The following is a 27,617-nucleotide window of genomic DNA, read 5'->3' as shown; positions in this document are numbered from 1 at the left end:
TATTCCATTAACAGACAGTATTTTATAACTAATCACCCCATGTCGTGCAATCATATCATTTCATTATTTGCATTCTTACATGTGATTTAAAGCTTTAACGGCCATTGTAAAATAGTGAACTTTCCTTACAGTATTAGCTTATGTAATATCATATAGATATGCTTTGTAACAGACAGGACAGTAGAGAATGACAGGAAAGTGTGGGGTGGAGAGTTGGGAATGGGATTGGCAAAGGACCACGAGTCGGGACTCAAACACCGGTCGCCAGAGATGCAGTTGCACTATACGTCAGTGCTCTAACCACTAGGCTATCGGCACCGTCTTCAATAAGAAAGAGTGATGGAAATAAAAAAAACACATCAACAGCTTTTTTTGGTCATTTATAAGTCTTTCTGAGATTTGTCTTTTTACAAAATGATGAAAACAATTCAAAACAAAAAACGAAACACTTCTTCAGAACGCCCCAACACAGCCGTGTGCTTCAACCGCACTCAAACACACTCTCACCCTCAACACAATACTGTAGTTTTCTTGGCCTTCAGAGCAGGAAGGGGGTGGTTAAAGATGTCAGTAAAAAAGAAAATGAAGCTAAAAGTATTAAGACAGAGCAAAGACAAGAGACAGGGAGGAAAAGGAAACACTGGGGTGTGTACAGTATTGAGTTTCACGCCCATCCTTTCGCATCTCGCAGAGTTTGCCACCAGTCAAGTACCGTGTTCCTGTAAAGCCCGTTCACAGTCTGGTCACGAGGGGCAGCAGCTGCTTTGGTGACTGTTGGCAATAACAGTTCATTTAGGAAACCTTAGGGCTCCTTTGCCCAGCAGGAACTGCAAAAGTCTGTCCACCAACAGGGCAGCGGCAAAATCCACAACTAGGACCTGGGCTATTATTAACTTAAACTGCAAAGAGGAGAATATAAAAACATATTAACATGACATACGACAAAACTTCTGCACACGCTTATAATAACCAGAAGGTTGTGGATGCTAATAAGGTTATATGTGACCCTGGACCACAAAAACCATCATAAAGGTCAGCTTTTTTTGTTGTTTTGATGTGTACATCATCTCAAAGCTGAATAAATAAGCTTTCCACTGATGTATGGTTTTGTAGGACATGATAATATTTGGCTGAGATACAACTATTTGAAAATCTGAAATCTGAAGGAGCCAAAAAAAATCAAAATATTGAGAAAATCACCTTTAAAGTTGTCCAAATGAAGTTCTTAGCCATGCATATTGCATGCATATAGTTTTGATATATTTACAGTAGGAAATTTACAAAATATCTTTATGGAGCATGATCTTTACTTAAAATCCTATTGATTTTTGGCAGAAAAGAAAAACCTATAATTTTGACCCATACACTGATTGCTGGCTATTACTACAAATACAGCCGTGCGACTTATGACTGGTTTTGTAGTCCAAGGTCACATATAATTAGAGTTATCACTCTTGGTGTGAACAAGCCTTAACTGCATGCTTAAAATACAAGCACATTTCCATGTGAATAGTGTGGAGTAATCATACCTCAGTTGGAATATCCACTAAGGCAAACTGCTCATTGAATTCAGGCGAAGATCCCGTTAGCAGCCCTACTATGGCAAGCCCTGATATGCCGATGCTCCACAGCAAGGGCCGATTCTCAGTGAGAGACTCCATGAAAGGATGACCCTGAACAAGACAGTGTGTTGAATCAGGTCTCAAATCTCAGGTGTGCTTGCAGTGTATTTATTCTTAACTGAGACTATTAAAGGGATAGTTCACCCAAAAATGAAAATCACCCCATGAAAACATGTCCTGGCTCTTCTAAGCTTTATAATGGCAGTTAATGGGTTTGAGATTTTTAAGTCCAATAAAGTGCATCCATCCATTATAAAAAGTGCTCCACACGGCTCCAGGGGTTTAATTAAGGCCTACTGAAGTGAATCAATGTGTTTGTATAAGAAAAATATCCATATTTAACACTTTATAAACTAAGCACAGAAGCACAGGTGAGAAAGCGGAAGCAAAACAAAACTCCGGTCTCAAATTAGAAGTACAAAACGAGAATTTCAAAGGAAAAATTTTGGAGGATTGCGATATAAGTTTAAAGGGGACTGGTTTTCCTTTGCTGTAAACAAAACTTGGCTCTCACAAGATTAGCATATTCTCACATCTGCTGCAACACCACTTTCTTTTGAACAAGCGTACGTCATTTAGCAGAAGCTAGAGATTATGGTTTATAAAGTATTAAATATGGATTTTTTTTTTAAAGAAACACATTGATTCACTTCAGAAAGCCTTTATTAACCACCTGGAGCCACGTGGAGCAATTTTATGATGAATGGATGCACTTTATTGGACTTCAAAATCTTAACACCCATTCACTGCCATTGCTTGGAGGAGACAGGACATTTTTTAATATCACTCCGATTGTACTAGTCTAAAAAGAAGAAAGTCATATACACCTAGGATGCCTTGAGGGTTACTAAATCATGGGGTAATTTTCATTTTTGGGTGAACTATCCCTTTAAGTGCTATACAGCGTAATTTCATCACAAATCATCATTATATGTAATTGACATCAAAGTAACAATGAAAGTACCTTATAATTAATGGCAAATGTGGCCATTTGCATGGCCATGGACATGATGTATACAGTACTGTTAATGAGACTGGGCTCAAACTCTTTGTACAGGTCCACAAACTGCTCTTTCCTGCAGGAGAGGGAAAAAAAGGATAAGAGAGAGAAACATGAAGCCAGATTGCAAATGTTTTGAAAATCAAACACAAATGTGAACAATGACGTCACATGTAAGGAATGTGTGGTACCCATTGAAAAGCCTAAACAGGCATTTTTAAAGACAGTTGACGATATCTGACAACATGAGCCATTGGCCAAAAACTTTTGAAAATAAATTAATACTTTAATTCATCAAGGGCACATTTACTGATCGAAAAGTCATAAACTACATTTATAATGTTAGAAAAAATGTATATTTCAAATAATGTTATCACAGTTTCCACAAAAATATTAAGCAGCAGCCAATCAGTATATTAGAATGATTTCTGAAGGATCATGTGACACTGAAGACTCAGTATTGATGCTGAAAATTTAGCTTGGCATTACATGAATAAAATTACATTTTAAAATGTATTCAAATAGAAAAAAGCTATTTTATATTATGTAAAATTTTACTCCTTTTCCTGTATTTTTGATCATATAAATGCAAGTGCTAGCAAGATTTAAGATTTTTTTGTAAAGATACTGGGAAATCCCACTTGGCATTAAAGTAGTAGTTCACTTTCAGAACAAACATTTACAGATAATGTACTCACCCCCTTATCATCCAAGATGTTAATGTCTTTCTTTCTTCACTTGTATAGAAATTATGTTTTTTGAGGAAAACATTTCAGGATTTCTCTCCATATAGTGGACTTCAATGGTGCCCCCGAGTTTGAACTTCCAAAATGCAGTTTAAAATGCACCTTCAAAGAGCTCTAAACAATTCCAGCCAAAGAATAAGGGTTTATTTTCGAAAAACATTTACAATTGATAAACTTTTTAACTCTGTGTGTTCCAGTTCAATACAGTCCCGTCTCATTTTCTCCTCCAACTTCAAAATTACCTACATCGCTGCAGAAGTACAGACTCAGTGTTTACAAAGTGAACATGCAAAGATCAAACTCCCTTTACAAAAAAAAGGTAAAAAAGCGATGTAGGGTGATTTTAAAGGTGGAGGAGAAAATAAGATGGGAGATTTTTGACATACCCTAACTTGTTACGAACCGGAATGCACGCAAAAGTTCACAGTTCACTCAAAGCTAGACAAGATGAGGTTTCAAGGTTAGAAAGTATATAAATTGTAAAATTTTTTTCGAAAATATCTCGTTTCACTAGATACCCTTCTTCCTCAGCTGGGATTGTTTAGAGCCCTTTGAAGCTGCATTTAAAGTGCATTTTGGAAGTTCAAACTCGAGGGCACTATAGAAGTCCACTATATGGAGAGAAATCCTGAAATGTTTTCCTCAAAAAACAATTACTTACGACAAAAGAAAGAAAGACAAGAACATCTTGGATGACAAGGGGGTGAGTACATTATCTGTACATTTTTGTTCTGGAAGTGAACTACTCTTTTAAGTATCCTATTTCCATTCATACCTGGGTGGGCTTCTGCTCTGTGCCCCTTTGTAGAGGTACACCAGACTGCAAAAATGGACTGCAAACTGTAGCAGCACTGTGAGGACAGTGTACAGGTTGAAGATGTTCGGTAAAGGCCGTTCTTTGGACAGAGACTTCAACGGCTGAGGTGAAAAACATACATCGTTTACAGTCAGCAAAACTCGGTCCATCATAAACTACAAGCAGCTTGACAAAACACTACAGTCTCACCTTTGACCTTGAAATGAAGAGAAAGCAGCCGGCCAGCAGCAGGCCCTGAAGTGTTGCCTGGAAGTCGCTAAATTTGACCCCTTCCAAGTAAAGCACAGACTGACTGTAGGCCAGAACCAGAGCGTTCAGCGCCAGGATCTTAAACATCTGCAGGGTGGTCACCAGAGTGCAGCGCCCCTGTTTAATCACGTGACAGACTGAAAACAGACGGGAACATGTTAGGCCAAAAGTACGTAGGACTTAATGCAAGCGCAAGCTGATCTAAAACATGTTACTTACTGCACTGTATGGAGGATAGTTTTGAGGTGAATGGAGCAGCAATGGAGGCATCGCCCAGTTTAACCACCTGAATCTGATCCTCTTCTAGCTCTCGCAGCACCTGACTGATCCTCTCCTATGACACAAGTCATGGTTACATATTTAGAGGAAATAGTTCAAAGCTTAAAGGGACAGTTCACCCAAAAATGAAAATCCTGTCATTAATTATTCACCCTCATGTCGTTCCAAACCCTGTAAGACCGTTCATCTTCGGAACACAAATTAAGATATTTTTGATGAAATCCGAGAGCTTTCCGACTCTCCATAGACAGCAAGGGTCCTTCCAAGGACGTTCAAGGCCCAGGAAGGTACCAAGAACATCAACAAAATAGTCCATTTGACATGAGTGGTTCAACAGTAATTTTATGAAGCTAAGAAAATACTTTGTTGTGTGCACAAAAAAAAAAAAAAAAAAAACTTTCTGGGCCTTGAAGCTCTCGGATTTCATCAAAAATATCTTAATTTGTGCTCCAAACATAAAAAATAAGGTCTTAGGCCGTGTTCACACTTGGTGTCTTTTTTGACAAGAAAAAGTTGACTAGGGCGTTTTTTTAGGAAAAAAAAAAAGCTGGCAGCGTTCTGTTACAAAAAGCAGCCGAGTGTGTCTTTTTGTCGCTATAACAACAGCTGCAACAGTAGCGTAGTGCTGTGTGGTGAAGAAATGTCGAGAAAGAGCCTCTTTGTGATGTATATTATGATAGAGTTGTTTACTCATATCATACAACTCCTTGTGCTCTGAAACTAGTACGATAAGTTTATCTACCGGCAACTTCTCAGTTTTTTCTTCTTGTTTTTGTTGTTATGGAAACGATAGGTCCCGCTACTCGCTTGTCATTGGTCAGCTGTCAAAAAAGCGCTTGACGTAGGGCGTTTTCTTCAAAAAAGTTCAACTTTTTTCAACTTAAAAAGACGCTCTGAGCTGCAAAAAAAGACGCCGGCGGTGGCGTTTAAAAAAAGCGCTAGGGCTTTTTTGAAAAGATGGTTTACTCCATAGGATTAGAATGTAAAACAGACGCTGGCAGTTTGAAAAAGGACGGCAAGTGTGAACACGGCCTTACGGGTTTGAAATGAGTTCTTTTGTGCAATGGAGAAGAAATGAACTCAACACAAGTGTGAGTAAATGATGACAGAATTTTTTTTTGGGTGAACTGTCTCTTTAAATGCTGACTTTCAAACTTGAGCTGCTTTAAATATTACCTTCTGTGCAGCGAGATGCTCCTCTCTCTGGGCTATCATTCTTTGTCTGGCTGCACGGGAGCTGAGTTTGACCCCTGAACTCGGGACTGGGGGTTTGGGCTCCCCAGAGGAGTAATCTTTGTCTTTGCTTCTCCTCTTCTTCTCAGGCATGTGCTCTGGGGCGTTAGCTAACAACGCCACACCTGATAAACACAATGGACATGTTATGTATGAGTACATCTATTGTATATTAAACCTGTAAAGCCTGACATATGAAATCATTTTTGGACAGTAGTGTACACATTTAATGAGATTAAGTCTTTTACAAATAGGCCTCTTAAAGAAACAGTAGGAGTCTGTTTTAGATTGGAGAGGGTGAAAATTGTTGGTGCATATCAGGGAAACAAGTTAAATGCTAATAAAAAACTGTGTGGAATATAACCCCTTTTCCCTTTCATTATAATTTATTGGTACTGAATTGTGAAGTGAAAGAGAGGAAATGTGTGAAAGAAAACGCAAGATGCCTTCATGAGGATGTTTTTACAAAATCGTGTAATTTCCTGCTTTTCCGCTCACTAATTCATAAGTAATGCGCGACGTCTACATATTTTCTGCTTTTACTAATACATAAAATAAGATATAAACTCACAACTTTTGAAAATCTAGAATTTGAGGGTAAAAAAAAAAAATCTAAATATTAAGAAAATTGCTCTTAGGAAGTTCTTAGCAATGCATATTACTAATCAAAAATTAGATTTTGATATATTTCCTGTAGGAAATTTACAAAATATCTTCATGGAACAAGATCTTTACTTAATATCCTAATGATTTTTAGCATAAAAGAAAAATCTGTAATTTTTCACCCATACAATGTATTGTTGGCTATTGCTACAAATATACCCGTGCTACTTATGCCATATTAAAAGGTATATTACTTGTTACAAATATATAAACTATTAATCAGATGACAGAAGGCATGCAGTAGATTGTGAACAACAGTTTTACAGCAAAGTTCTGATCATGTTGATAACCAAAGGGGCCTTTAAGAGGAATTTTGTTGATCAAATATGACACATTAGACTTTATAGTGTGAATTTAATTATGTTCCAGATTCAACACAAGACAATGTGCCATTCTATCAACTGACTTTGAAATTGTCTCTTGGTTTGTAAAAAGAGTTAACACACTCATATCTTGTTTTGAGCAGTGGTTCTCAACCTGGAGCCCACTAGGGGGCCTCAGCAAACTTTCAAAGGGGCCTCAAGATCATTTTAAATGATTTTAAATCATTTGCATTCACTCAAATACTGTTTGGTGTCTTTGAAGAATTAGCGTTCCCACATTTGTGGAAAACCTAGATATATATGAGGAAGTATTCATTTTAAAAGTGTGACTTCTAGACCTGAATAAGTTATTTGATTTAATAAAAACTTTAAAAAGGCCATGGGCTTTTTTATAATTCTCAATGACATTTTTATAGTTATGCCAAGCTCTAAAATTTTATCAGGTAGAACCTGTAAGCAAAAATATTCTTAATTACAATTCACAAATGATTGGGAAATTAATTTGTAAAAAAAAAAGAGTGGGATTCCAAAAGATCAATCTTAAGGAAAGAATCAATTAATCAACAGATCCATCTTCCTAAAATGTAATTATTTTAATTTAAATCATAATTACTTTAGTTAATTATTATTATTTAATCTATGGACCCATTTAGTTTCTATATATAAAAAAAAAAAAGTTAATTGATTGATTGAGAGGCTGTCAAAGTTACCATTTTCAATTCAAATATAAAAGAAATGCTGTTCTAGAACAACATTTACAGTGTAACGCACACTACAAATAATTATAAATTGTTAAAATTATAAATAATTAAAAATTACAGTGTGTAAAAATACACAAGTAAGAGTGCAAAGTAAAAATCTTTCAGATTTTTTAAGAATTGGCTTTAGTTGAGTGACAAAATAAATGCTAATGATTGTGGAAAATGATAAAGAAAATGTTGTCTTTTATATCATCACACATTTTCGACACACAGTATAAATAGTTTTCTGTACACTACCAGTCAAAAGATTTTTAATGTTTTTTAAATAAGTTTCTTCAGCTCACCAAACCTGCATTTATTTCATCCAAAGTAAGCAAAAACTTTTGGAATATTTTTTACTAAAATTAACTGTTTTCTATTTGAATATATTTTAAAATGTAATTTATTCCTGTATTTTTAACGCTGAATTTTTAGCATCATTACTCCAGTCACATGATCCTTCAGAAATCATTATCTTATATTCTAATTTGCTGTTCAAATTGTGTTGAAAACAGCCAAGCAGAATTTTTTCAGGTTTCTTTGATGAATAGTAAGTACAGATGAACAGAATTTATCTGAAATAGAAATCTTTTGTAACATTATAAACATCTTTATCATCACTTTTGATTAAGTATATTAAGTATTCATTTCTATAATCCCCCCCCCCCAAAAAAAATTATACTGACTCCAAGCTTTTGAATGGTGTAGTGTGTTTTAAATATTAATAATAATAATAATAATAATAAAAAAATGTTTCTTGAACACAGAAAATCAGCATATTAGAATGATTTCTAAAGGATCATGTGAAACTCTGAAGTTACAAGAATAAATTAAATTTGAATTAAATTTTAAAACATATTCAAATAGAAAGCAGGTACTTTAAATTGTAAAATTATTTCACAATATTACTGCTTTTTCTGTATTTTGGATCAACTAAATGCTAAAGGCTTGGTGAGCAGAAGAGACTTCTTTAAAAAACATAAAAAAAACTTACTGTTCAAAAACTTTTGACTGGTAGTGTGATTTTAACAAAATATGACCTGACTGCAAACGTCCATTTCAATTATAAGAATCACAGTTTTTGGTTGCTTTAAACAAAACCAAGTGACGAACCATCCATGACATTTTGCTGATAGTTCTCAGCATGTTTTGAACCCCAAACATTTCTTTCTCTACATAGTCTTGGATTTGTAAATTACACATAGTGTAATTCATAACAGGCATGTTTACTGACTTACCTATGTGGGCATGTTTGAGTGCACCAACATCATTTGTGCCATCTCCACACATCAGCGTAACGAAACCCAGTCCCTTCAGACTAGTTATGACAAACTCCTGCACAGACAGGAAAATCAACATTGTTAAACCTGCTTAACCATGACTACAGATCCTGATCATTCAACTATCAGGAAAGGCTTCTGAAACATGCAAAGCTGACCTTCTGTTTAGGGCTGACGCGAGCAAAGACTCGCACATGAGGAAGCAGCGCGTTGAGTAACGGGGTTTCATAGGTCAACCTGGTTAGTCCCTCTCCTGTCACACAGAGGTCATACCGCCTGATCAAATCTGGGACTGAGGAAGTAGGTAGAGGGAGGCACACGCTGTTGTCTATGGACACCCACTGCCATTCAGCTGCAAAAATCATAAACAGACAGGTGAGCGGATTGAGTGAGACATTGATTTAAAATGTTCCTCCAGCACTTTTAGTGCAGTATTCAGTGTCAAGTACGTCACACACCTTGATTGGGGCTTTGCTGTAGTATAAGTGTGTGCTCTTTTTGAATAAAATGCAGTTCTCTGGCCACATGACACGCTGTTAGAGGGTTGTCACCTGTGATCATTACAACCTGTGGACAGAGAGTGACAAATGTTAGAAATGCTAGAAAAATATTCCTTAATGTTTGGATAATACAGACATATTAACTGTTAAAGACATGGTTCACCTTAAAATGAGAATTCTGTCATTAATTACTCACCCTCATGTGGTTCCAAACCTGTAAGACCTTCGTTCATCTTCAGAACACAAATTAAGATATTTTTAATGAAATCCAAGAGCTTTCAGACCCTCAATAGACAGCAACGCAACTGACAAGTTCAAGACCCAGAAAGGTAGTAAGGACATTACTACAAAATAGTCAATGTGACATCAGTGGTTCAACCATAATTTTATGAAGCTAAAGAGTACTTTTTGTGTGCAAAGAAAACAAAAACAATGACCTTACAACCTTTCTGGGTCTTGAAGGTGGTAGCTGTGTTGCTGTCTATGCAAGGTCAGAAAGCTCACAGATTTCATCAAAAATATCTTAATTTGTGTTCTGAAGATGAACGCTTACGGGTTTAACGAACGAATGAATTTTCTACTATCTCTTTAACTGTTAATATATGCAGTTAATCCACTCACATGGTGTGAGGCCTCTTGTATCTCTCTGATGACTGCTTTGCTGTCTGTCTTGAGAGGACAGGACACCACCATGAACCCTGCAAAGCGCAGGTCGCACTCCAGCATGTCACGGCTCACCTCCCTCACCTGCACACACAACAGACTGTGATAAACAACAGGGCATGTGTAAATGTGACGTTTAGCATTCATTCAGTGATCGCTGCTGAATACCTGCTGATGGCTCAGGTGGCCCATCTCTTTGTATCCCAATGCGAGAACTCTGGCTCCCTCCCGTGACATTTCTCTGTGCACCTCGTCATAGCTGGCCGGACACTCAGAGAACTGAAAAACAACGTCTTATTATTCAGAACCACCAATCTATAGCAGCTATTCAGATGTCCGAAGTCATAATGTATAAAATAATTATCTCAATTTCAGGACAAAATGGCAGCAACAATTAAAATTTGAGATATATGAAAATCTTCAGAGTAAAAAGTATTTTCATCTTTTGTTTTTAAAGGATTAGTTCACTTACAGAACAAAAATGTCAGATGATGTACTCACCCCCTTGTCATCCAAGATGTTCTTGTCTTTCTTTCTTTAGTCGTAAAGCAATTATGTTTTTTGAGGAAAACATTTCAGGATTTTTCTCCATATAGTGGTGCCCTCGAGTTTGAACTTCCAAAATGCAGTTTAAATGCAGCTTCAAAGGGCTCTAAACGATCCCAGCCAGGTAAGAAGGGTCTTGTCTAGCAAAACGATCGGTTATTTTTTACATAAATTACAATTTCTACACTTTTTAACCACAAATGCTCGTCTTGTCTAGCTCTGCTTGAACTCTGTGTATTCCGGTTCAATACAGTTAGGGTATGTCGATAAACTCCCATCTCACTTAAAAATCGTCCTACATCACTGTTTTACCTTTTTTTTTTCTAAAGGGCATTTGATGATCTTTGCACATTCCCTTTGTTAACACTGGGTCAGTACTTCTGCACCAATGTAGGATGATTTTGAAGTGGGAGGAGAAAATGAGATGGTAGTTTTTCGACATACCCTAACTGTATTGAACCGGAATACACAGAGTTCAAGCAGAGCTAGATAAGACGAGCATTTGAGGTTAAAAAGTATATAAACTTTAACTTTTGTTAGAAAATAACCAATTGTTTCGCTAGATAAGACCCTTATTCCTCAGCTGGGAACAAGTAGAGCCCTGAAGCTGCATTTAAACTGCATTTTGGACATTCAAACTCGCAGGCACCGTTGAAGTCCACTATAAGGAGAACATTCCTGAAATGTTTTCCTCAAAAAAAAAAACTATTTCTTTACGACTTAAGAAAGAAAGACATCTTGGATGACAAGGGGGTGAGTACATTATTTGTAAATTTTTGTTCTGGAAGTAAACTAATCCTTTTTAACTAACATTTTTATTCTCTATGCAGAAACACTCCTCAATTATTCTAGAATGATGAATTATTTGCAAACTCCTGTATTTTTCCTATGGAATAAAAAGTCACCATGTGATGTTTTTTCCCCCCTATATCATGAATCGCTAAAAGCAATTTTACAAGGTTTCCTAGACTAAATGATCAACTAATTGTTCTGTCAACCACTTGACTTTGGTTTTGGTCAAAACCCAGTGTAAATAAAGATAACTCTGTAACTAAAGTGTGTGAGGGAGCAGAAGTTCTTATACTAAGCTAAAAAACATGTGGACTTTAGCAGTGTTATCATTGTTTGTCAGTGCCAGCACAGATCTGCTGAAAAACAGAGCGAACTTTCAGCAGTGTAGCAGATATATACCTAAAGAGCAAAAGAGATGCTCACCATGTCTTTGAGGGTCTCTGGTGCACCTTTAACGGTTGAGATATAGCAAAGCTCAGAGGAGCCCATCCGCTCATATGATGCCAGCACTGACATCCTCTTTAGAGCACTAGCGAAATGAAACCTCTGATGGATCTTCAGCCCCGGAGTCTTTATGCTGCGAGAAAACACCTTCTCATCTACATAAATGGACAGAAACCATGTAAAACATCAAGAATTCAAGTATGTATACTATATGCTGGGTTAACTAAACATGTTCTGTCAATTACTCAAAATGAGGACAACTTTTTCTGACATTTTGACAGATAAAAATAAAACCAACTTGATGGAAATGTACAAACTTACTAAATAGGGATGCAAGAATAATTACTGCTTCTCTCTACAAATTGTCTGTGATATTTTATTACCCCCTCTCAACATTCCTTTATCTCCCACTTTTCCATTATCTTCTATTGGTAACAAGGCTTCACAAGCTTTCAAGTACTGGGTTGCCAATGCAGATTTTATGTTCTTTTGACTATATTGTAGGGCTGTCAAAAATAACGCGTTAATGGCGTTAATTATTTTGTTGCCGTTAATTACGTCAATTTTTTTAACGCATTTCACGCATGCGCAGTGTGACGAATTATTTATCAGGAAAGTGTTTGGGGAGCTAGAGGCGAGATAGAGCAAGGTGAGCCTATGGACAGATTCAAATATAAAAAGAATGATGATGGTACAGTTAACAAGTACAAGCCTGGCCGACAGCCCCTCTGCAACTGGAGTGGTTATAGCCAAGCTTAGGCCCGGTTCTACTGGGGTAGATGGTGCTATATACCCTCAAACCAAAGCAAAGCAATTGAAGATCTGGCAAACAATCCAGCGTGTTTTTGCAGCGTTGAGAAGTGTTGATTTCAAAAAATTAGAAACAGTTTGTCAGAATTCACTCACCGCTGAAAGCGCCAGATCGGTTTTTGTTGCCGTTTTACGCGCTCGTGAATCATCTCATGACTAAGTGCAGACGCGATGTAAATAAAAGATTCATTGTGTAGTTTAGAAAGCTTTATTGATTGTAACGAAACTTTGTGAGATCTCTATTTGTGACGCTTTTAGTGATAATAAGGGGAGCGCGCCTTGCACTTTCCATGCTATAATCCATTCAGAATTTGAATTAAACTTTCGTTTTTCTTATGTTTTGGGAATTACATCTGCATAGTTATGATGGGTTCATTCTCGAAAGAGCGCTGACTGACACAGTGATATCAAAGCAATTGACGGGAAAAAAAAAATCCCCCTTAGTTCAATTTTGTATGCAATGGCAAAGTGTATATATTTAGTTTCGTTTTTTATTTAGTTAATTTAGAAAAAAGTTTGGAGCATTTTTTGTTCGTTAAATATAAGTTTTTGTTTTTTTAATGAACAGCGCCCAACGGAAGACTGGTCATAGCCTGTTTGATCAGTTTGCCTTCTCAAATCATCACGACTTGCCTAAAATAAAATCTATAGATAAAAAACAGTTCAAGTATAGTTTAAACATTAAAGATAAATGTGCGCGACTAGGCCAATAGTTTGTGCGGAGAGAGATAAAGCCGCTTTGCAGGTCATCGTGGCACCAGCGCAATCACTTGCAGTTTTTCAGTGGAAGCAATTTAAAATTATCTTTCATTTGTGCTCACAAAGTAAAGAGTAATACATCAAAAAACGTTAGTGTTTTTATAAAATAAAGAAAACAAAAATGATGCGCTTTCTGTCGTCTCATTCTTGAACTGAAGTGCTTAACAAAAATAAAGCGAAATGCATGCCTCACAGACATGATAAAAATATCTATAGAAAGCTTTAAATTCCTATTACTTAACGAAATAAAACAAATCGAAAACAAAAACTTGTTCATTGTGTAATCCGTAAAGATAAATGTCTCTCTCAAGGCGCGTCCAAAAAGGAGATTTTAAGTCAGGATCTTTGCGACATTGACTCAGAATACACTTTATTAATAAATAATTCAGATATGTCTTTACTCTTTCCCCGACACATTCATTATTTATTTTGCCGGTATTTTGTGGCAAGTTTCAGCCTACTGCGTGCGATTGAACACGGATCTCTTCCAGCTGCGCCATCCGAGCCGCTCTCGAAAGTAAAAGCGAAAGTCTTGTGTTGTTTCCACCAGCGCGGCATTTTTTTTCTTCACCATAATTGATGGATGGATGTAGGGCTGGGCGATATGGCCTAAAAATAAAATCCCCGATTTTTTTCACAAAAAATCCGATTTACGATTTAAATCGATTTTTTCCCCCCTACTACTTTTAGCATGTAAAGAAACCCCAGCTTTTCCACAATATATATGGGCACCATATATTTTGCAGTATACATTGCACCTGCATCAGTGATCGCTTTCCACCAGGCCCCATTCTTATCATACCAGACACAGTAAATGTTTGTAAGACAAATAAATATGAGATGGGAGGAAAATATATATTTCCATGCTTTTCTCTTGGACTTATATCGTATACAAAAATATACAATTTTGAACACAGAAATATTAAATGATTTAAATAACTGAAACGATCTGCCAGCAGGTGGTGGTAAGACACTGATTTAATTACTGAATCATATTCATTTGATTCGTTTGAACGGATGGTTCATTCAAGAATAATGCAAGTGACTCTTAATGAACGGGAAATTGAATAATTTCACTAGATTCGTTTAAAAACGCACGTTCATTCATAAACGAAACACCGCTGTGTTTGAGTGGAGATGCGCAGCGGCTCAGCTGTGACTTGTTTCAGACCACTTTTGACGACAAAATAGAGCAAAATCAGGCAATAGTCTTATAGTCAGACAATGTAAGTCACTTAATAATAACTTCTTGTTTATTTAACTGTTATAATAAATCAATATCTCGTTTACAAACTCCCTTAAAAATGACTAAAAGCTGTCACTCATCTTAGTTCGCAATATCACAAAGCTCTATTATAATAAACGAAGCTACTGCCCATTCAGTCTCTTATTTACACTCTCTACACTTGAGATACATTAGTCAACGTGCAAAACACATAGAAACCTTTGAAGCTCCACTCAGCGCAAATACAAATATGCTGGTCGCGCTCGAGCCTTGATATGCAAATAATTCGCTATTGTCTTCAATCATCTCTCTACTCTGTTTATGTGATAAGTGAAATTGTATGTAATATAACAGGCTAACTTGCTAGCAAGCTAATCATGTCCAAGTGACTCACGTTATTTTACCAGAACGCGTTATTTGTTTTCCGTTCTGAATACAGCGGTTAGTAAGGCGCGCCATCATGTGGTCGGACAATATTGCCTCTTAATTAAAAAATCCTCGATTTAATAAAAAATTAAATCGTCTTAAAACGTAAATTCGAATTAATCGAAAAAATCGCCCAGCCCTAGATGGATGCATTTCAGAAAAAAAAATGGTTAGGATTCAGGTGTAGTTGCAAGTAATGATTAATCATGATTAATCCACTGAAAATTCTGATTAATCTGATTAAAAATTTTAATCATTTGACAGCCCTACTATATTGTGATTATACATTTTGAGCAAAACAATCATCGTGCAGCCCTACATTTAATGATCATATGTAGCAAAGCCTCCGAGTTTGTGTGAACAGATCTGGGTTTAAATCAAACCTTTAGTGAGTGTCCAATCTGCTGCTGTCAGCATGGCCTTCTCCAGTGGATCGCCCACCAGCTGCCCATCATCTAGCGTGACTAGCGAATGACACGTAGCCACCACCCGATGAGTGTCCACTGGAATATCTGAAACTGGCATCACTTGTTTCCCATCCCTAAGAAAAAGAGGAACAGAAAAAGACTATGGATGTGCTTTTCACATTTCTGGGGTTCCCCAAAGTCATCATAGTTGGGTAAACTTCAATTTTGGTGAACAGGAAGTACATCAAACATAATTTTTGTGCTCCCATTTGATCTAATAGCAAAAAAACACAATGGCATTTCTTTAATTTTAAAAAGAGGAGAAAATAAAGAGACATTTATTACGTTGTCCAAAAAAAAGAAGATGTGAAGATGCGTTAAATGTCAAGGTAATATGTTGTATAGGTAATATATCAATAGCTATAGCAACACATGATCAGTTTCTGTGAAATGGGTCAAAAAAGAAAAAGGCAGACTTTTTATGGTCGTTTTGCAAGTTGTTCAGACTTTACCTGAGTCCTGCAACGCCACGAACCACCAGGCTGTCACTTGTCAGGGTGCCAGTTTTATCGAAACAGCAAATCTCCACTTTCCCAGCGAAGGGGATTCTGAAAGGTTCTGTGCAAAACACATCTGTAAGGGAAGAATATTAGAGGATAAGTGTTAAACTATAGTGAGGTTATGGGACAATTCTGTTGAATTCAGTGCAGCCACTCACAGAGTTTGGCCAGGGCTATTAGAGATGTGTTAACAGCCAGTGAGAGCTCTATGGGTAATTCAGGAGGCACTACTGACGTCAGGATCAGAGTGCACTCCAAAAACAGCTTATACTTGTTTCTGCTCAGGTCCTTTGTCCCTGAAAGACAAGGAAAATGAAGTATGAGACAGCTGATACATAATATATAATGCTCCTCTAGGACCAAGCATAAAACAGTGAAACAGTGCAATATGCTGTTTATATGCAAGCAATTTCATATCACACATATGCAAATCAAACATAGGCTACCGTTTAAAGGTTTTGAGATTTGTCCAAATTAAAAAAAATTAATTATTTCATATTTATTCATAAATAAAAATTAATTTAATCAAATGTGACAGTAAAGACATTTATAATATGATAATGTAAAATGTTTCTTGAGCAGCAAATCAGCATACTATAATGATTTGTGAAGGATCATGTGACACTGAAGACTGGAGTAATGATGCTGAAAATTCAGCTTTGATAACAGGAATAAATTACATTTTAATTAAGTTATTTTAAATGGTAAAAATATTTCACAATATATTTACTGTATGTCATTAAATAAATGTAGCCTTGGTGGGCATAAGAGTGTTTTTTTTTTTTTTATTAAAACTTTTTTTTTTTTTATCAAAACCAAAATTTTGAATGGTTATACAAAACTGAAACAAATTTCCAAAAAAGTTGCTTAGAGGGAACAAAACCCAACAGAGACTTATATAGAGTACAAGTGACATTACCAAAAAACAGGAAATAAAATTAGAAAAAAAAAAGAATGAAAATTTAAATAAGTGAAAAAATAAAAAATAAATGCGTTACTGCGAAACAAAAAACATGCACACAACACATTTTTCAAAATGGACAAGTCAACTTAAAGAAGCAGTACAAAACTGAACAATTAATAATCAAATAATTACTTGACTCACCTTCAACCCAAACATACACAGCTGCTGCAATGGCAAAAACCAACAGGAAAAGAATGAAGATAAAAGTCTCCAGGTTGTTGGCTGTTACCCTCTTCACACCAAACAGAATCGTCCTCAATAATTTGCCCTAAAAACAAAAACAATGGTTTAGACATTTTTCAAATACAAATCTAAGTGTTGCGACTCATTCTTTCCAACCCTATTAATCATTATTTGTTGAATTGCTTTGTCAATATTTCACTGTTCTCCAAACAAACAGACCGCAAAATGTTCAAAGAAATAATTTTCAAAAACATGTCGCTTGATCAAGCACCTCACCTGAGAAGTGTAGAACCCCGTCCGCAAAACATATGCAACACAGCCATTGTCTACAGCTGTGAAAAGACAGAAAAATTAGTATAATTACAAACAATTTTTAAAATCATTGTTAATCATTTAAAATGATTAAAGGGATAGTTCACACAAAAGTGAAAATTCTGTCTTTAACTACTCACTCTCATGTCGTTCCAATCCTGTAAGACCTTCGTTCATCTTCAGAACACAAATTATAATATTTTTGATGAAATCCGAGAGCTAAGAGCTAAAAAAGTTGTTATTTTAGTTTTGACTGCGCACAAGAAGTATTCTAGTAGCTTCATAAAACTTTGATTGAACCACTGATGTCACATGGACTATTTTGTCAATGTTCTTACTACCTTTCTGGACCTTAAATGTGGTAGGACCCTTGCTGTCTATGCAGGGTCAGAGATCTCTTGCATTTCATCTAAAATATCTTAAAGGAACACTCCACTTTTTTTGGAAACAGGCTCATTCTCCAACTCCCCCCGAGTCAATAAGTTGATTTTTACCGTTTTGAAATCCATTCAGCCATTCTCCTGTTCTGGCGATATCACTTTTAGCATAGCTTAGCATAGATCATTGAATCCTATTAGACCAATAGCATCGCGTTCAAAAATGACCAGTGAGTTTCCATATTTGTCCTATTTAAAACTTGACTCTTCTGTAGTTATATCGTGTACTAAGACCATCAGAAGAGTCAAGTTTTAAATAGGACAAATACCAAAACTCACTGGTTATTTTTGAACGCGATGCTATTGGTCTCATAGGATTCAATGATCTATGCTAAGCTATGCTAAAAGTGATATCGCCAGAACAGGAGAACGGCTGAATGGATTTCAAAAAGGTAAAACTCAACTTATTAACTCGGGGGGAGTTGGAGAATGAGCCTATTTCCAAAAAAAATGGAATGTTCTTTTAATTTGTATTCCGAACATAAGCAAAGCTCCTATGGTTTTGGAATGACATAAGAGTAACTAATGACAGAATTTTATTTTCTGGGTGAATTATCCCTTTAAGTTATATTAAGAGCTAAAGCACATGTAAAGGTTTTTGAGGACTAAATCACAGCTATGAGTACTAACGTTTTAGTCCTGCACTGGCTCGGAGAGGCGGGCTGTGCTGAACCACTTTGGTCCCTCCTGAGATGATGTGGAGACGGGAGTCTGTTTGTAGGTCCAAGATCCTGTCAGGGTCCAGGTCTTCTACAGGCTCCTACAGAGTACAGACATAACACAGGTAATTAGTGACAGCAGATTTTGCTGCTGATTCTGTGGAGACAGCAGCCAGACTCACCTTCATCTGAGGTACAGACTCTCCTGTGAGCATGGCCTCATCCACAATGCAGCGGCCTCTCAGTAGCAGCACGTCACAGGGAACCAGGTTATCTTGAGGAGAACGTCCTGTGATGACATGAGAAATAGACACTTATTAACATATTAAATTAACATTTCGATTTTTATTGGATATATGAAGTCAGTACTAGTGTAGTAACAACAGGTTTAGATTATCACATTAACTACAAACGTGTGACAACCAAACGCCAAATTCTACCTTGTATCTTAATTTTGAACAGTATACCCTATCGTTTAAAAGTTTGGGGTCAGTATGTTTTCGAAAGAAGTCTCCTATGCTCATTTGATCAAAAATACAGTAAAAACAGTAATAGTAATATTGTAAAATAGCAGTTTTCTATTGCAATATATAATAAAATGTAATTTATTCCTGTGATCAAAGCTGAATTTTTAGCATCATTACTCCAGTCTTCAGTGTCACAAGATCTTTCAGAAATCATTCTAATATTCTGATATGATGCTCAAGAAACAGTATCATCAATGTTGAAAACAGATGTGCTGCTTCATATTTTTGTGGAAACCTTTTTTTCACAAAAATATTAAGCCTTTACTGTCAGTTTTGATCAAGCATCGATCAAAAAATTATTGTGAATGTGATTTTGCTATCAATTTTTTAATTAAAATACAGATACAGCCTTTTTTATGCATGTCTCAGATGTACAAATATTTTTGGCCCACTGTATGCATTCAGATTCCATGAAACTCACCAACTGAGACAATGTCTCCAGGAACTAGTTCATCACTGGATACCGGCCTCCATTTTCTGTTCCTATAGACCTGTTACAAATGAAAAGAGCTCAAATTATACATCTCTCTCTGATTCTCTCTTAGTCTGTTTATTAACCAATCAATAAAGCAAGATAGGATGTGCCATATCTTGAAGACAGTAATGGCAAGATCAGCCTCAGCGTTATGTTCTTTAAGCGGCATACTTTCGGGAAAAAAATATATACACAACCAGTCAAAAGTTTTTGAACTGAAAGATCTTGTAAGTCTCTTTTGCACCCCAAGCCTGCATTTATTTGCTCTGAAGTACAGCAAAGACAGAAAAATTCAGAAATATTTTTAGTATTTAAAATAATTGATAATAATTTGAATATATTTTAAATTTTAATTTCTTGCTGTGATCAAAACTATTTTTTCAGCATCATTACTTCAGTCTTCAGTGTCACATGATCCTTCAGAAATCATTCTAAAACACTGTTTTGCTGTTCAAGAAACATTCATTATTATTATTATTATTATCAATATTTAAAACAATATTTATAACAATATTCAATTGTTTTTTCAGGATTCTTTGATTTATCTGAAATAAAAAGCTTTCGCAACATTATACACTACATTCAAAAGTTTTTTGCGGGGGGGAAGAAATTAAATAATAATACTTTTATTTAGCAAGGATACATTAAATTGATCAAAAGTGATGATGAAGACATTTTTAATGTTACAAAAGCTTTCTATTTTAGATAAATGCTGTTCTTCTGAACTTTTTATTCATCGAAGAAATCGAAGATTCGAAGAATTCTACTCAACCGTTTTCAACATAATAATAAATGTTTTTTGAGCAACAAATCAAAATATTAGAATGATTTCTAAAGGATCATGTGACTGGAGCAATGATGCTAAAATTCAGCTTTGAAATCACAGAAATAAATTACACTGTAAAATATATTCAAACAGAAAACATTCATTTCAAATAGAAAACATTTTAATGTTTTTGCTGTACTTTGGATAAAATAAAAGCAGGCTTGGTGAGCAGAAGAGACTTCATTAAAGAACATTAAACATTTTACTGTTCAAAAACTTTTGACTGGTAGTGTAGTGTAGGGAACGCTGTATTGACCAATTAGAAGACAGAACCAGCACAATATGCTTTATTAAGAACATTTCAACAGTTACAGCTGAACCAAAACTGGAGCTGGAAGCTGAATGTCACTGCAGTTACCTGGATCATGTAAGGTTTGTTCCCCATTCTGCGGATTTCTGACATGTTCCTCATCTGCTGCTGCACCAGAGATGCTTCAAAAGCCACAAGCATGAAGAGTGTAAAGACGCTGTAGTACCAGTACTCATCCAAACACCAGAGACCCACGCAAAACACCTGCGGGGGAACAAAAACATACTGTTCATAACACACTCACAGGCTGGTGTTTCACAATCATGGACCCAGGATGTAAATTCGATGCAGTTTCAGTGGTAAAAAGCTTTTAGGACCGGGACTGAGATCCACAGAATGATGATGCATTTCTAGTACACTCATGCATTTATAATTCACAGGCCATCAACTCATCATGCAAAAGCTCAATAAAAATCAGTGCAATTAAACCGCGTGCTCTGCGCATGTACCTGGAAGACAAAGAAGGGTGCTGTGGCTCTCTCCTTGAAGAGCTCCAGGAAGTCCGGCACCACCATCTCTGCACGGTTAGTGCCATAGCGCTTCTCTGCAGCCCGTAACTGATCCTCTTCTTGATAACCTTTCCAGTTTTGGAAATGACTCAAGGGAAAGTTGATGGGAAACGCCACCGGTAGAAAGCTTTTCTTCTCCTTGCTGTCGTACACGTAACGAATCTTTTGGAACTCAAAGGACAGGTTTTCCACTCCATCCTCATCCTGCACAAAAAAATAAAGGCTTTAAATATAAATTTTTCATCTGTTATAACCTAAAAATTAGGCTTTTCACACCTTTGACCGATGCATTGAAACAGATATTTAAAAATCTGACATCTAAATACTGGGAAATCTTAGATTTTTTTGAATGGTGAATGTGACACCTGTATAATAAACATTTGAGACCCTACAAAGCATTAAAAATAAATTACAAATAATAAGACGAATACTAAAATAGCTATTAATGCATTATTTAATTTATTTCTCTGATAGTTTTAAGTTTTGATTGTTTAAAACATCTTACTTCAATAATATGAAACTACCTAAACTTACACAAACATAAAAACATGGATGTGATTACAAATGACGAAAAATAGTCACTTTTGATTTTCATGGTTGAGAAAAATGACTGTTAAAGGAAATGAATCGGAAATAATGTATTGAGATCCACTGAATGATGATGCATTTCTAGTACACTCATGCATTTATAATTCACAGGCCATCAACTCATCACTACCAATCAAAGTAAGTTTTTAATGTTTTTAAAGAAGTCTCTTCTGCTCAAGCCTGTATTTGTTTGATCCAAAGTACTTATAAATATTTTTACTATGCAAAATAACTGTTTTCTATTTGAATATATTTTAAATGTAATTTATTCCTTTGATTTCAAAGCTGAATTTTTAGCATCTTTACTGCAGTCACATGATCCTTCAGAAACCTTTCTAAAATTGATTTGCTGCTCAAAAAACATTTATTATTATGTTGAAAACAACTGAGTAGAATGTTTTCAAGTTTCTTTGATGAATAGAAAGCTCAGAAGAACAACATTTATCTGAAATAGAAATCTTCTGTAACATTATAAAATGCATTTAGCACTTTTGATCAATTTAAAGCATCCTTGCTAAATAAAAATATTAATTTCTAAAGATTTCTACTTCTTTCCCAAAAAAGAATGTTACAATGTTAATGTTACAAAAGCTTTTTATTTCAGATAAATGCTGATTTTTGAATCTTTCTATTCATCAAAGAATCCTGAAAAAAATTACTCAATTGTTTTAAATACTGATAATACTACTACTACTACTAATAAATGTTTCTTAAACAGCAAATCAGCATATTAGAATGCTTTCTGAAGGATCATGTGACACTGAAGACTGGAGTAATGATGCTGAAAAGTCAGCTTAAAAAATTACAGGAATAAATTACTTTTTTAAAATATATTAAAATAGAAAGCAGTTATTTTAAATATTAAAAATTTCACAATATTACTGTTTTTGCTGTGCTTTACATTAAATAAATGCAGGCTTGGTGAGCACAAGAGACTTCTTAAAAAAAAAAAAAACATTAAAAATTTTACTGTTCAAAAACTTTTGACTGGTAGTGTATGAAAAATACGAAAACACATCACAATTTTTTAGGGCTCGATCTACAAATCAGCCAAGATGAAATAGTCTTTAATAATGTAAAAATATCTATCCAAATTCAAAAGCTACATAAAGTAAGCAATTATGCTTGAAAATACTCTTATACACAACTAAGGAAAACAAACCACAATGTGCTTATTGCCTTCGGTTTGTTGTGACAGCCTAGGATCACAAGTGTGACCCCTAAATGAGGAACACCAGAGTATTCAAAGAAACAAAAAATAAGATCTCACCTTATCCCTCAGAAGAGGCACCAATTCAGCTGAACCATTGTTGGGTGTTGGTATAACTTTTGCAAATGTGGCTTTGGCTGGGTCAGACTCCTGTTGTAAATATAATTGTACAATTACAGTCAGCTTACTGTACAAAATGATGAGATGTCCCAAACATATGGCTGAATGTATGAATTACATCAAGCCAAGTAAAATATAAGCAATAAAAGCGATCACTCAAATACACTGGTCTTTCAAAACAACATTTATATTCAATGTTTACAATGCACATATATGTTTTTATGACATTAGTCACCTTCGAGCAGGTGAGCCAGCAGTGCGCGTGCACGGACCAGTAGCCAGAAAGCACGGTCAGGACGTGCGCGATCCCGAGAGCGGCGAGCGCCAGCAGGCCAGCCTCAGCGTACTCGGAAGCCCCGTAAACTCCAAACCACGTATATAAGCAGCCTGGGTAGAGGAGGAGAAACGGGAACACCGTGCCGTGCAGAACGCGTGGCCTGCGGTTGTGGAGAGACACTGATCTCACCAGATCATCGCTCGGTGCGCGCGTCTGCGTCCTCCCCGGCCCGTCAACGCCGTCTGCGGCCATATTTCCCTCTTTTTTAGCTACATCCATTCTAGAGTGTGCCTTCCTCCGTCGACCCTCCTACTCTCCACCTCCTCCTTGCAGGCGCTGATGGTAAAAAGGCAGCTTCGCACCGGCCTGTTGTCTGCCCACTCTACAGATTTCTGAAAAATTTCAGACACATACGACAGCTTCCGCGTACGCAAGCACGTACGCCGATGACGCAACATCCGGTACATGTCCTTGCCAGGAAAATTTTCCCGAATTGACTATTTTTTTTTGTCAAATGCCATGTTATAATAAAAGAAAAGACATATATTCCATGATTACGTATATCAGAAAGGTTCTGTATGCGTAAATAAAACGATCTAGCTCCAAAACAAACTGTAATACACTACCAGTCAAACGTTTTTGAACCGTAAGAAGTTTAAAGTGTTATTGAAATTTTTTTACTGTTTAAAAAACTGTTTTCTATTAGAATATATTTTCAAATGTAATTTATTCCTGTGATTTCAAAGCTGAATTTTTAGCATCATTACTCCAGTCTTCAGTGTCACATGATTCTTTAGAAATAAATATAATATTGATTTGCTGCTCACAAACATGTATTATTATTATTATTATGTTGAAAACAGCTGAGTAGATTTTTTTCCAGTTTATTTGATGAATAGAAAGTTCAGAAGAGCAGCATTTCTTTGAAATAGAAATCTTTTGCAAGATTATAAATGCCTTTATCATCACTTTTGTTCAATTTAAAGCATCCTTGCTAAATAAAAGTATTAATTTCTATAATTTATCCCCCCCCCCCAAAATACATACTGAATCCAAGCTTTTGAATGTTATAGTGTATAATGTTACAAAAGCTTTTTTTTCTTTCAAATAAATGCTAATAAATGCTTTCTATTCATTAAAGAATCCTAAAAAATGTACTCAACTGTTTTAAATATTGATAAAAATAATATGCATGATTTCTGAAGGATCATGTGACACTGAAGACTGGCGTGATGATGCTGAACTTTAGCTTTGATGACAGGAATAAATTACATTTTAAAATATATTCAAATAGAAAGTTATTTTAAATAGTAAAAATATTTCAAACATTACAGCTTTTGCTGTATTTTTGATCAAATACATGGAGGCTTGGTGAGCAGAAGAGAATTATTTAAAAACAAAAATCTTATAATTTTCATAAATGTAAAAGCAAAAATGCAACTAGAATATGTAAAAATATTAAATACAATTAAATATGTTAATATATAAATGACATTTTCTCTTTTTCATTTAAACAAGCTAATTTCTTACATCTCTATATTATAAAAAAATAATAAGTGACAGGGTTTTTGACACTAAAAGTGCTAAAGATACCTCTGATGGCACCTCTTGTACCTCTTTTACTCTTATTCTTGTGTTTTAACCATAGGGTTTTAACTCGTATTACTGTTAATTTAAAAATATTCTGGAACGTGTGTATATAGTAGGAAACTTAATGTTTATTGAAACGAATAATAAAGAAAATAAATTAATTAATGAACAAACTCGTTTTAGTAGCACATAACTATCACTGCTTATTTTTTTTCTTTAAAAAACAAAATAAGACAACGAGGAAAGAATATTACTTTAAAGAATTACGTATTTTCAAAGCCACGCCCATTCATTCACGCTACCGGCGATACGACCAATAAGATCTCAGTAAGCGTACACATGGACCAATCGAATTCCTCCGTCGAGAGCGCGGACGTTCCCTGTGCACATGTGCGGGATGTGCTTTGGATAGTAACCTTCAGAGAACCGACTCAAAGGTGTTCAACATGTAAGTAGTTCTGACTGACAGCGGTGTCTTAAATACGTCTTTACTATGTTGTATATAACATTTGTCATTCTTACTTTGTAATAGGACGAGAACAGTCTAATAGGAAAACCAAGCTTTCAACCCAATTAGCTAAAATGAACAATGAATTGAATAAACCAATGTTAGAATGTGTATTGTAAAATAATAACGGCCCTAGCTTGGACGAAATGATATTAAAACAGTTTCCCGTCTGTCATATAAGTGTTCCTTTTAAAACGTGAACGTGCAGTGTTAAGAATCTGTTGTTATATATGCATGTATAGGCTAATTAAATGCATATTATAACAGGGAGGCGGCGATGGCCATCACAACCAAATACTGTCAGAAGGAGCTGGAGGAATATGGTACCTGTGTTGTCTCTAATCCAGCATCATGGCAGGAGAAGTGTCTAGACCTGAAGCTGAAGGTGGCACAGTGCACTTCCTCACAGTATGTATATAATGCTCTCACACCAATGCAGTGTATTAAAATGGTTATGCCATTGCCACAACTATTCAAAACCCTTATAAAATGTAGTGTAGTGGTGGCCATATTGGAGATACTTGGATGTAAACAACAGCATGGATTGCATGGTTAATGTACTACTGAATACGTTGTTCTGCTAATTTATGCTGTCTAAACCATGGAAAAAATGTGTGGAAGCTGCTAAAGCATGTAGAGAAGGACTTAGAAAGCAGGAAAAGGCACAATATTTTGACAAACTAAAGTTAATAGGTGGTAAAGATACATACATGTGGTATTAATTAAGATAATAGCCTAATATTTCACCTATTGGTTGGAAATGATAAGAACAAACACAAATGTTGTCAAGATTCTTGCCCTGGAAATCCTGGTTCAGTTTGGCCTTTTGTTCCTCAGACAGGTTTTTGCTCTCTTCTACTTGATTTCTTGTAACTTTTGCAAGTCTATAGTACTCCAAATGTTTTTTCCCAGTCCGACCGATTAGTACAGCCCAAAACATGACGATAATTGACCATTTTCAGCATAAATAATCAGCAAAATATGCAAGTTCTGTTCAGTTCAGTGGCTTTGTTTACGTTCAGTGCTACCAATATGGCCGATTGAAGACACTCGATTCAAAATTGTGAAAACACTGTGGTTGAAATGTATATGGAATTTAGTAAGTGGGTGAATTCAAATTTTTATATATATATATATATATATATATATATATATTTACAAAATTCCTGAATATTTGTGTGCAGGGACAAAGACTGTTTATATACCTTGGATAAAACACAAAGGACTATATTTTTCTCCTGGTTTTTCTTCCATTTTAATGCAGTCCCGTGATAAGGAAGATCCGAACAGACTGTGCTGGTGAGTTTTCAGTGTTTGAGCGCTGTCTGCGGGAGAACCAGAGCTCTGCTGAAGCATGTCAACCTCACCTCACACGTTTCCTTGCCTGTGTTGAGACCGTCGACCTTTCAGAAATAGGTAAGCACTGAAGCATTATAATTATACCTGTATAAATAACTAAGTAGAATGAATTAAACTATGTATAAAAACTTTCTTCCAACAGCCAATGCTGCGCCGCAGCCCACATAGAGGTTTTTTGTCACTGTTCTGGGTAATAAGGACAATAACAGATGTTTTATACACAGTACTGAGAGAAAATGGGCTGTGGAGAAGTTTATCACCTTTGAAGAACAAACCTTAGTGTTTTGCACACCTTTTTTTTCCAAGCTATTCAATGTAAAAGTTTTATTCTTGTTTTATTTTGTTAATGGAACTTTTCACACTATTTATGAGAGAAATCATTTTTTAAAAGTTTCCGTGATATTAAAACACAATAAAATATGCATTTCTGGTTTTGTCTCTATAGTTTTAAGCTCTTTTGGAGATTTAGTGACCTATTTTAGCAACATTATCCCGAAAAGCAATGTTGAATCCCTAAATCTAAAAACGTTTTTACTTTACTTGTATCAGCATTCAAAAATTATTACTAATATGTATGTAGTACTAATAGTTAATAATTAAAATGAATATTGATGTTAGTTAGGAACATTTAAATTATATCATTTTAGATGAACATGCTGTTCTCTGCTTTATTTGATTT

General features: G+C 35.6%; 2 protein-coding genes across 2 annotated transcripts; one reads left to right on the top strand and one right to left on the bottom strand.

Annotated features, from left to right (window-relative positions):
• Window positions 1-364: 364 nt before the first annotated feature.
• Window positions 365-23,901, bottom strand: atp13a1 (ATPase 13A1). The gene is made up of 25 exons (XM_073849513.1): window positions 23,440-23,901; window positions 23,145-23,234; window positions 21,227-21,490; window positions 20,826-20,981; window positions 19,588-19,657; window positions 18,822-18,928; window positions 18,611-18,740; window positions 17,508-17,563; window positions 17,190-17,316; window positions 16,243-16,380; window positions 16,037-16,157; window positions 15,501-15,658; window positions 11,877-12,052; window positions 10,284-10,394; window positions 10,074-10,199; window positions 9,411-9,519; window positions 9,111-9,304; window positions 8,911-9,007; window positions 5,890-6,071; window positions 4,654-4,768; window positions 4,375-4,571; window positions 4,144-4,286; window positions 2,587-2,698; window positions 1,530-1,673; window positions 365-899 (listed from the first exon to the last, which is right to left on the bottom strand). The coding sequence occupies exons 1-25, from the start codon at window positions 23,758-23,760 to the stop codon at window positions 789-791; spliced, it is 3,555 nt and encodes a 1,184-aa protein (XP_073705614.1). The 5' UTR covers window positions 23,761-23,901; the 3' UTR covers window positions 365-788.
• A 1,546-nt stretch (window positions 23,902-25,447) lies between these two features.
• LOC141344627 (coiled-coil-helix-coiled-coil-helix domain-containing protein 5) lies at window positions 25,448-27,382 on the top strand. The gene is made up of 4 exons (XM_073849503.1): window positions 25,448-25,519; window positions 25,847-25,987; window positions 26,844-26,995; window positions 27,081-27,382. Coding segments are annotated over exons 1-4 (321 nt in total). The 5' UTR covers window positions 25,448-25,517; the 3' UTR covers window positions 27,107-27,382.
• The last annotated feature ends 235 nt before the right edge of the window (window positions 27,383-27,617 follow it).

The sequence above is a fragment of the Garra rufa genome, chromosome 1 (assembly GCF_049309525.1).
Source record: "Garra rufa chromosome 1, GarRuf1.0, whole genome shotgun sequence".
Classification (NCBI taxonomy): Eukaryota; Metazoa; Chordata; class Actinopteri; order Cypriniformes; family Cyprinidae; genus Garra; species Garra rufa.
This window is presented reverse-complemented; position numbering and strand designations above follow the sequence as displayed.

What these genes read in the sequence shown, in the direction of transcription:
- atp13a1 (XM_073849513.1), bottom strand. Translation starts at nt 23,760, where the DNA reads ATGGATGTAGCTAAAAAAGAGGGAAATATGGCCGCAGACGGCGTTGAC. An exon ending in GCCACCTGAGCCATCAGCAG is followed by an intron (nt 10,200 to 10,283) that starts GTATTCAGCAGC and finishes TTGTGTGTGCAG; the next exon opens with GTGAGGGAGGTGAGCCGTGA. An exon ending in GCGTCAGCCCTAAACAGAAG is followed by an intron (nt 9,008 to 9,110) that starts GTCAGCTTTGCA and finishes CTGTCTGTGCAG; the next exon opens with GAGTTTGTCATAACTAGTCT.
- LOC141344627 (XM_073849503.1), top strand. An exon ending in GCACAGTGCACTTCCTCACA is followed by an intron (nt 25,988 to 26,843) that starts GTATGTATATAA and finishes ATTTTAATGCAG; the next exon opens with TCCCGTGATAAGGAAGATCC. An exon ending in CGTCGACCTTTCAGAAATAG is followed by an intron (nt 26,996 to 27,080) that starts GTAAGCACTGAA and finishes TTCTTCCAACAG; the next exon opens with CCAATGCTGCGCCGCAGCCC.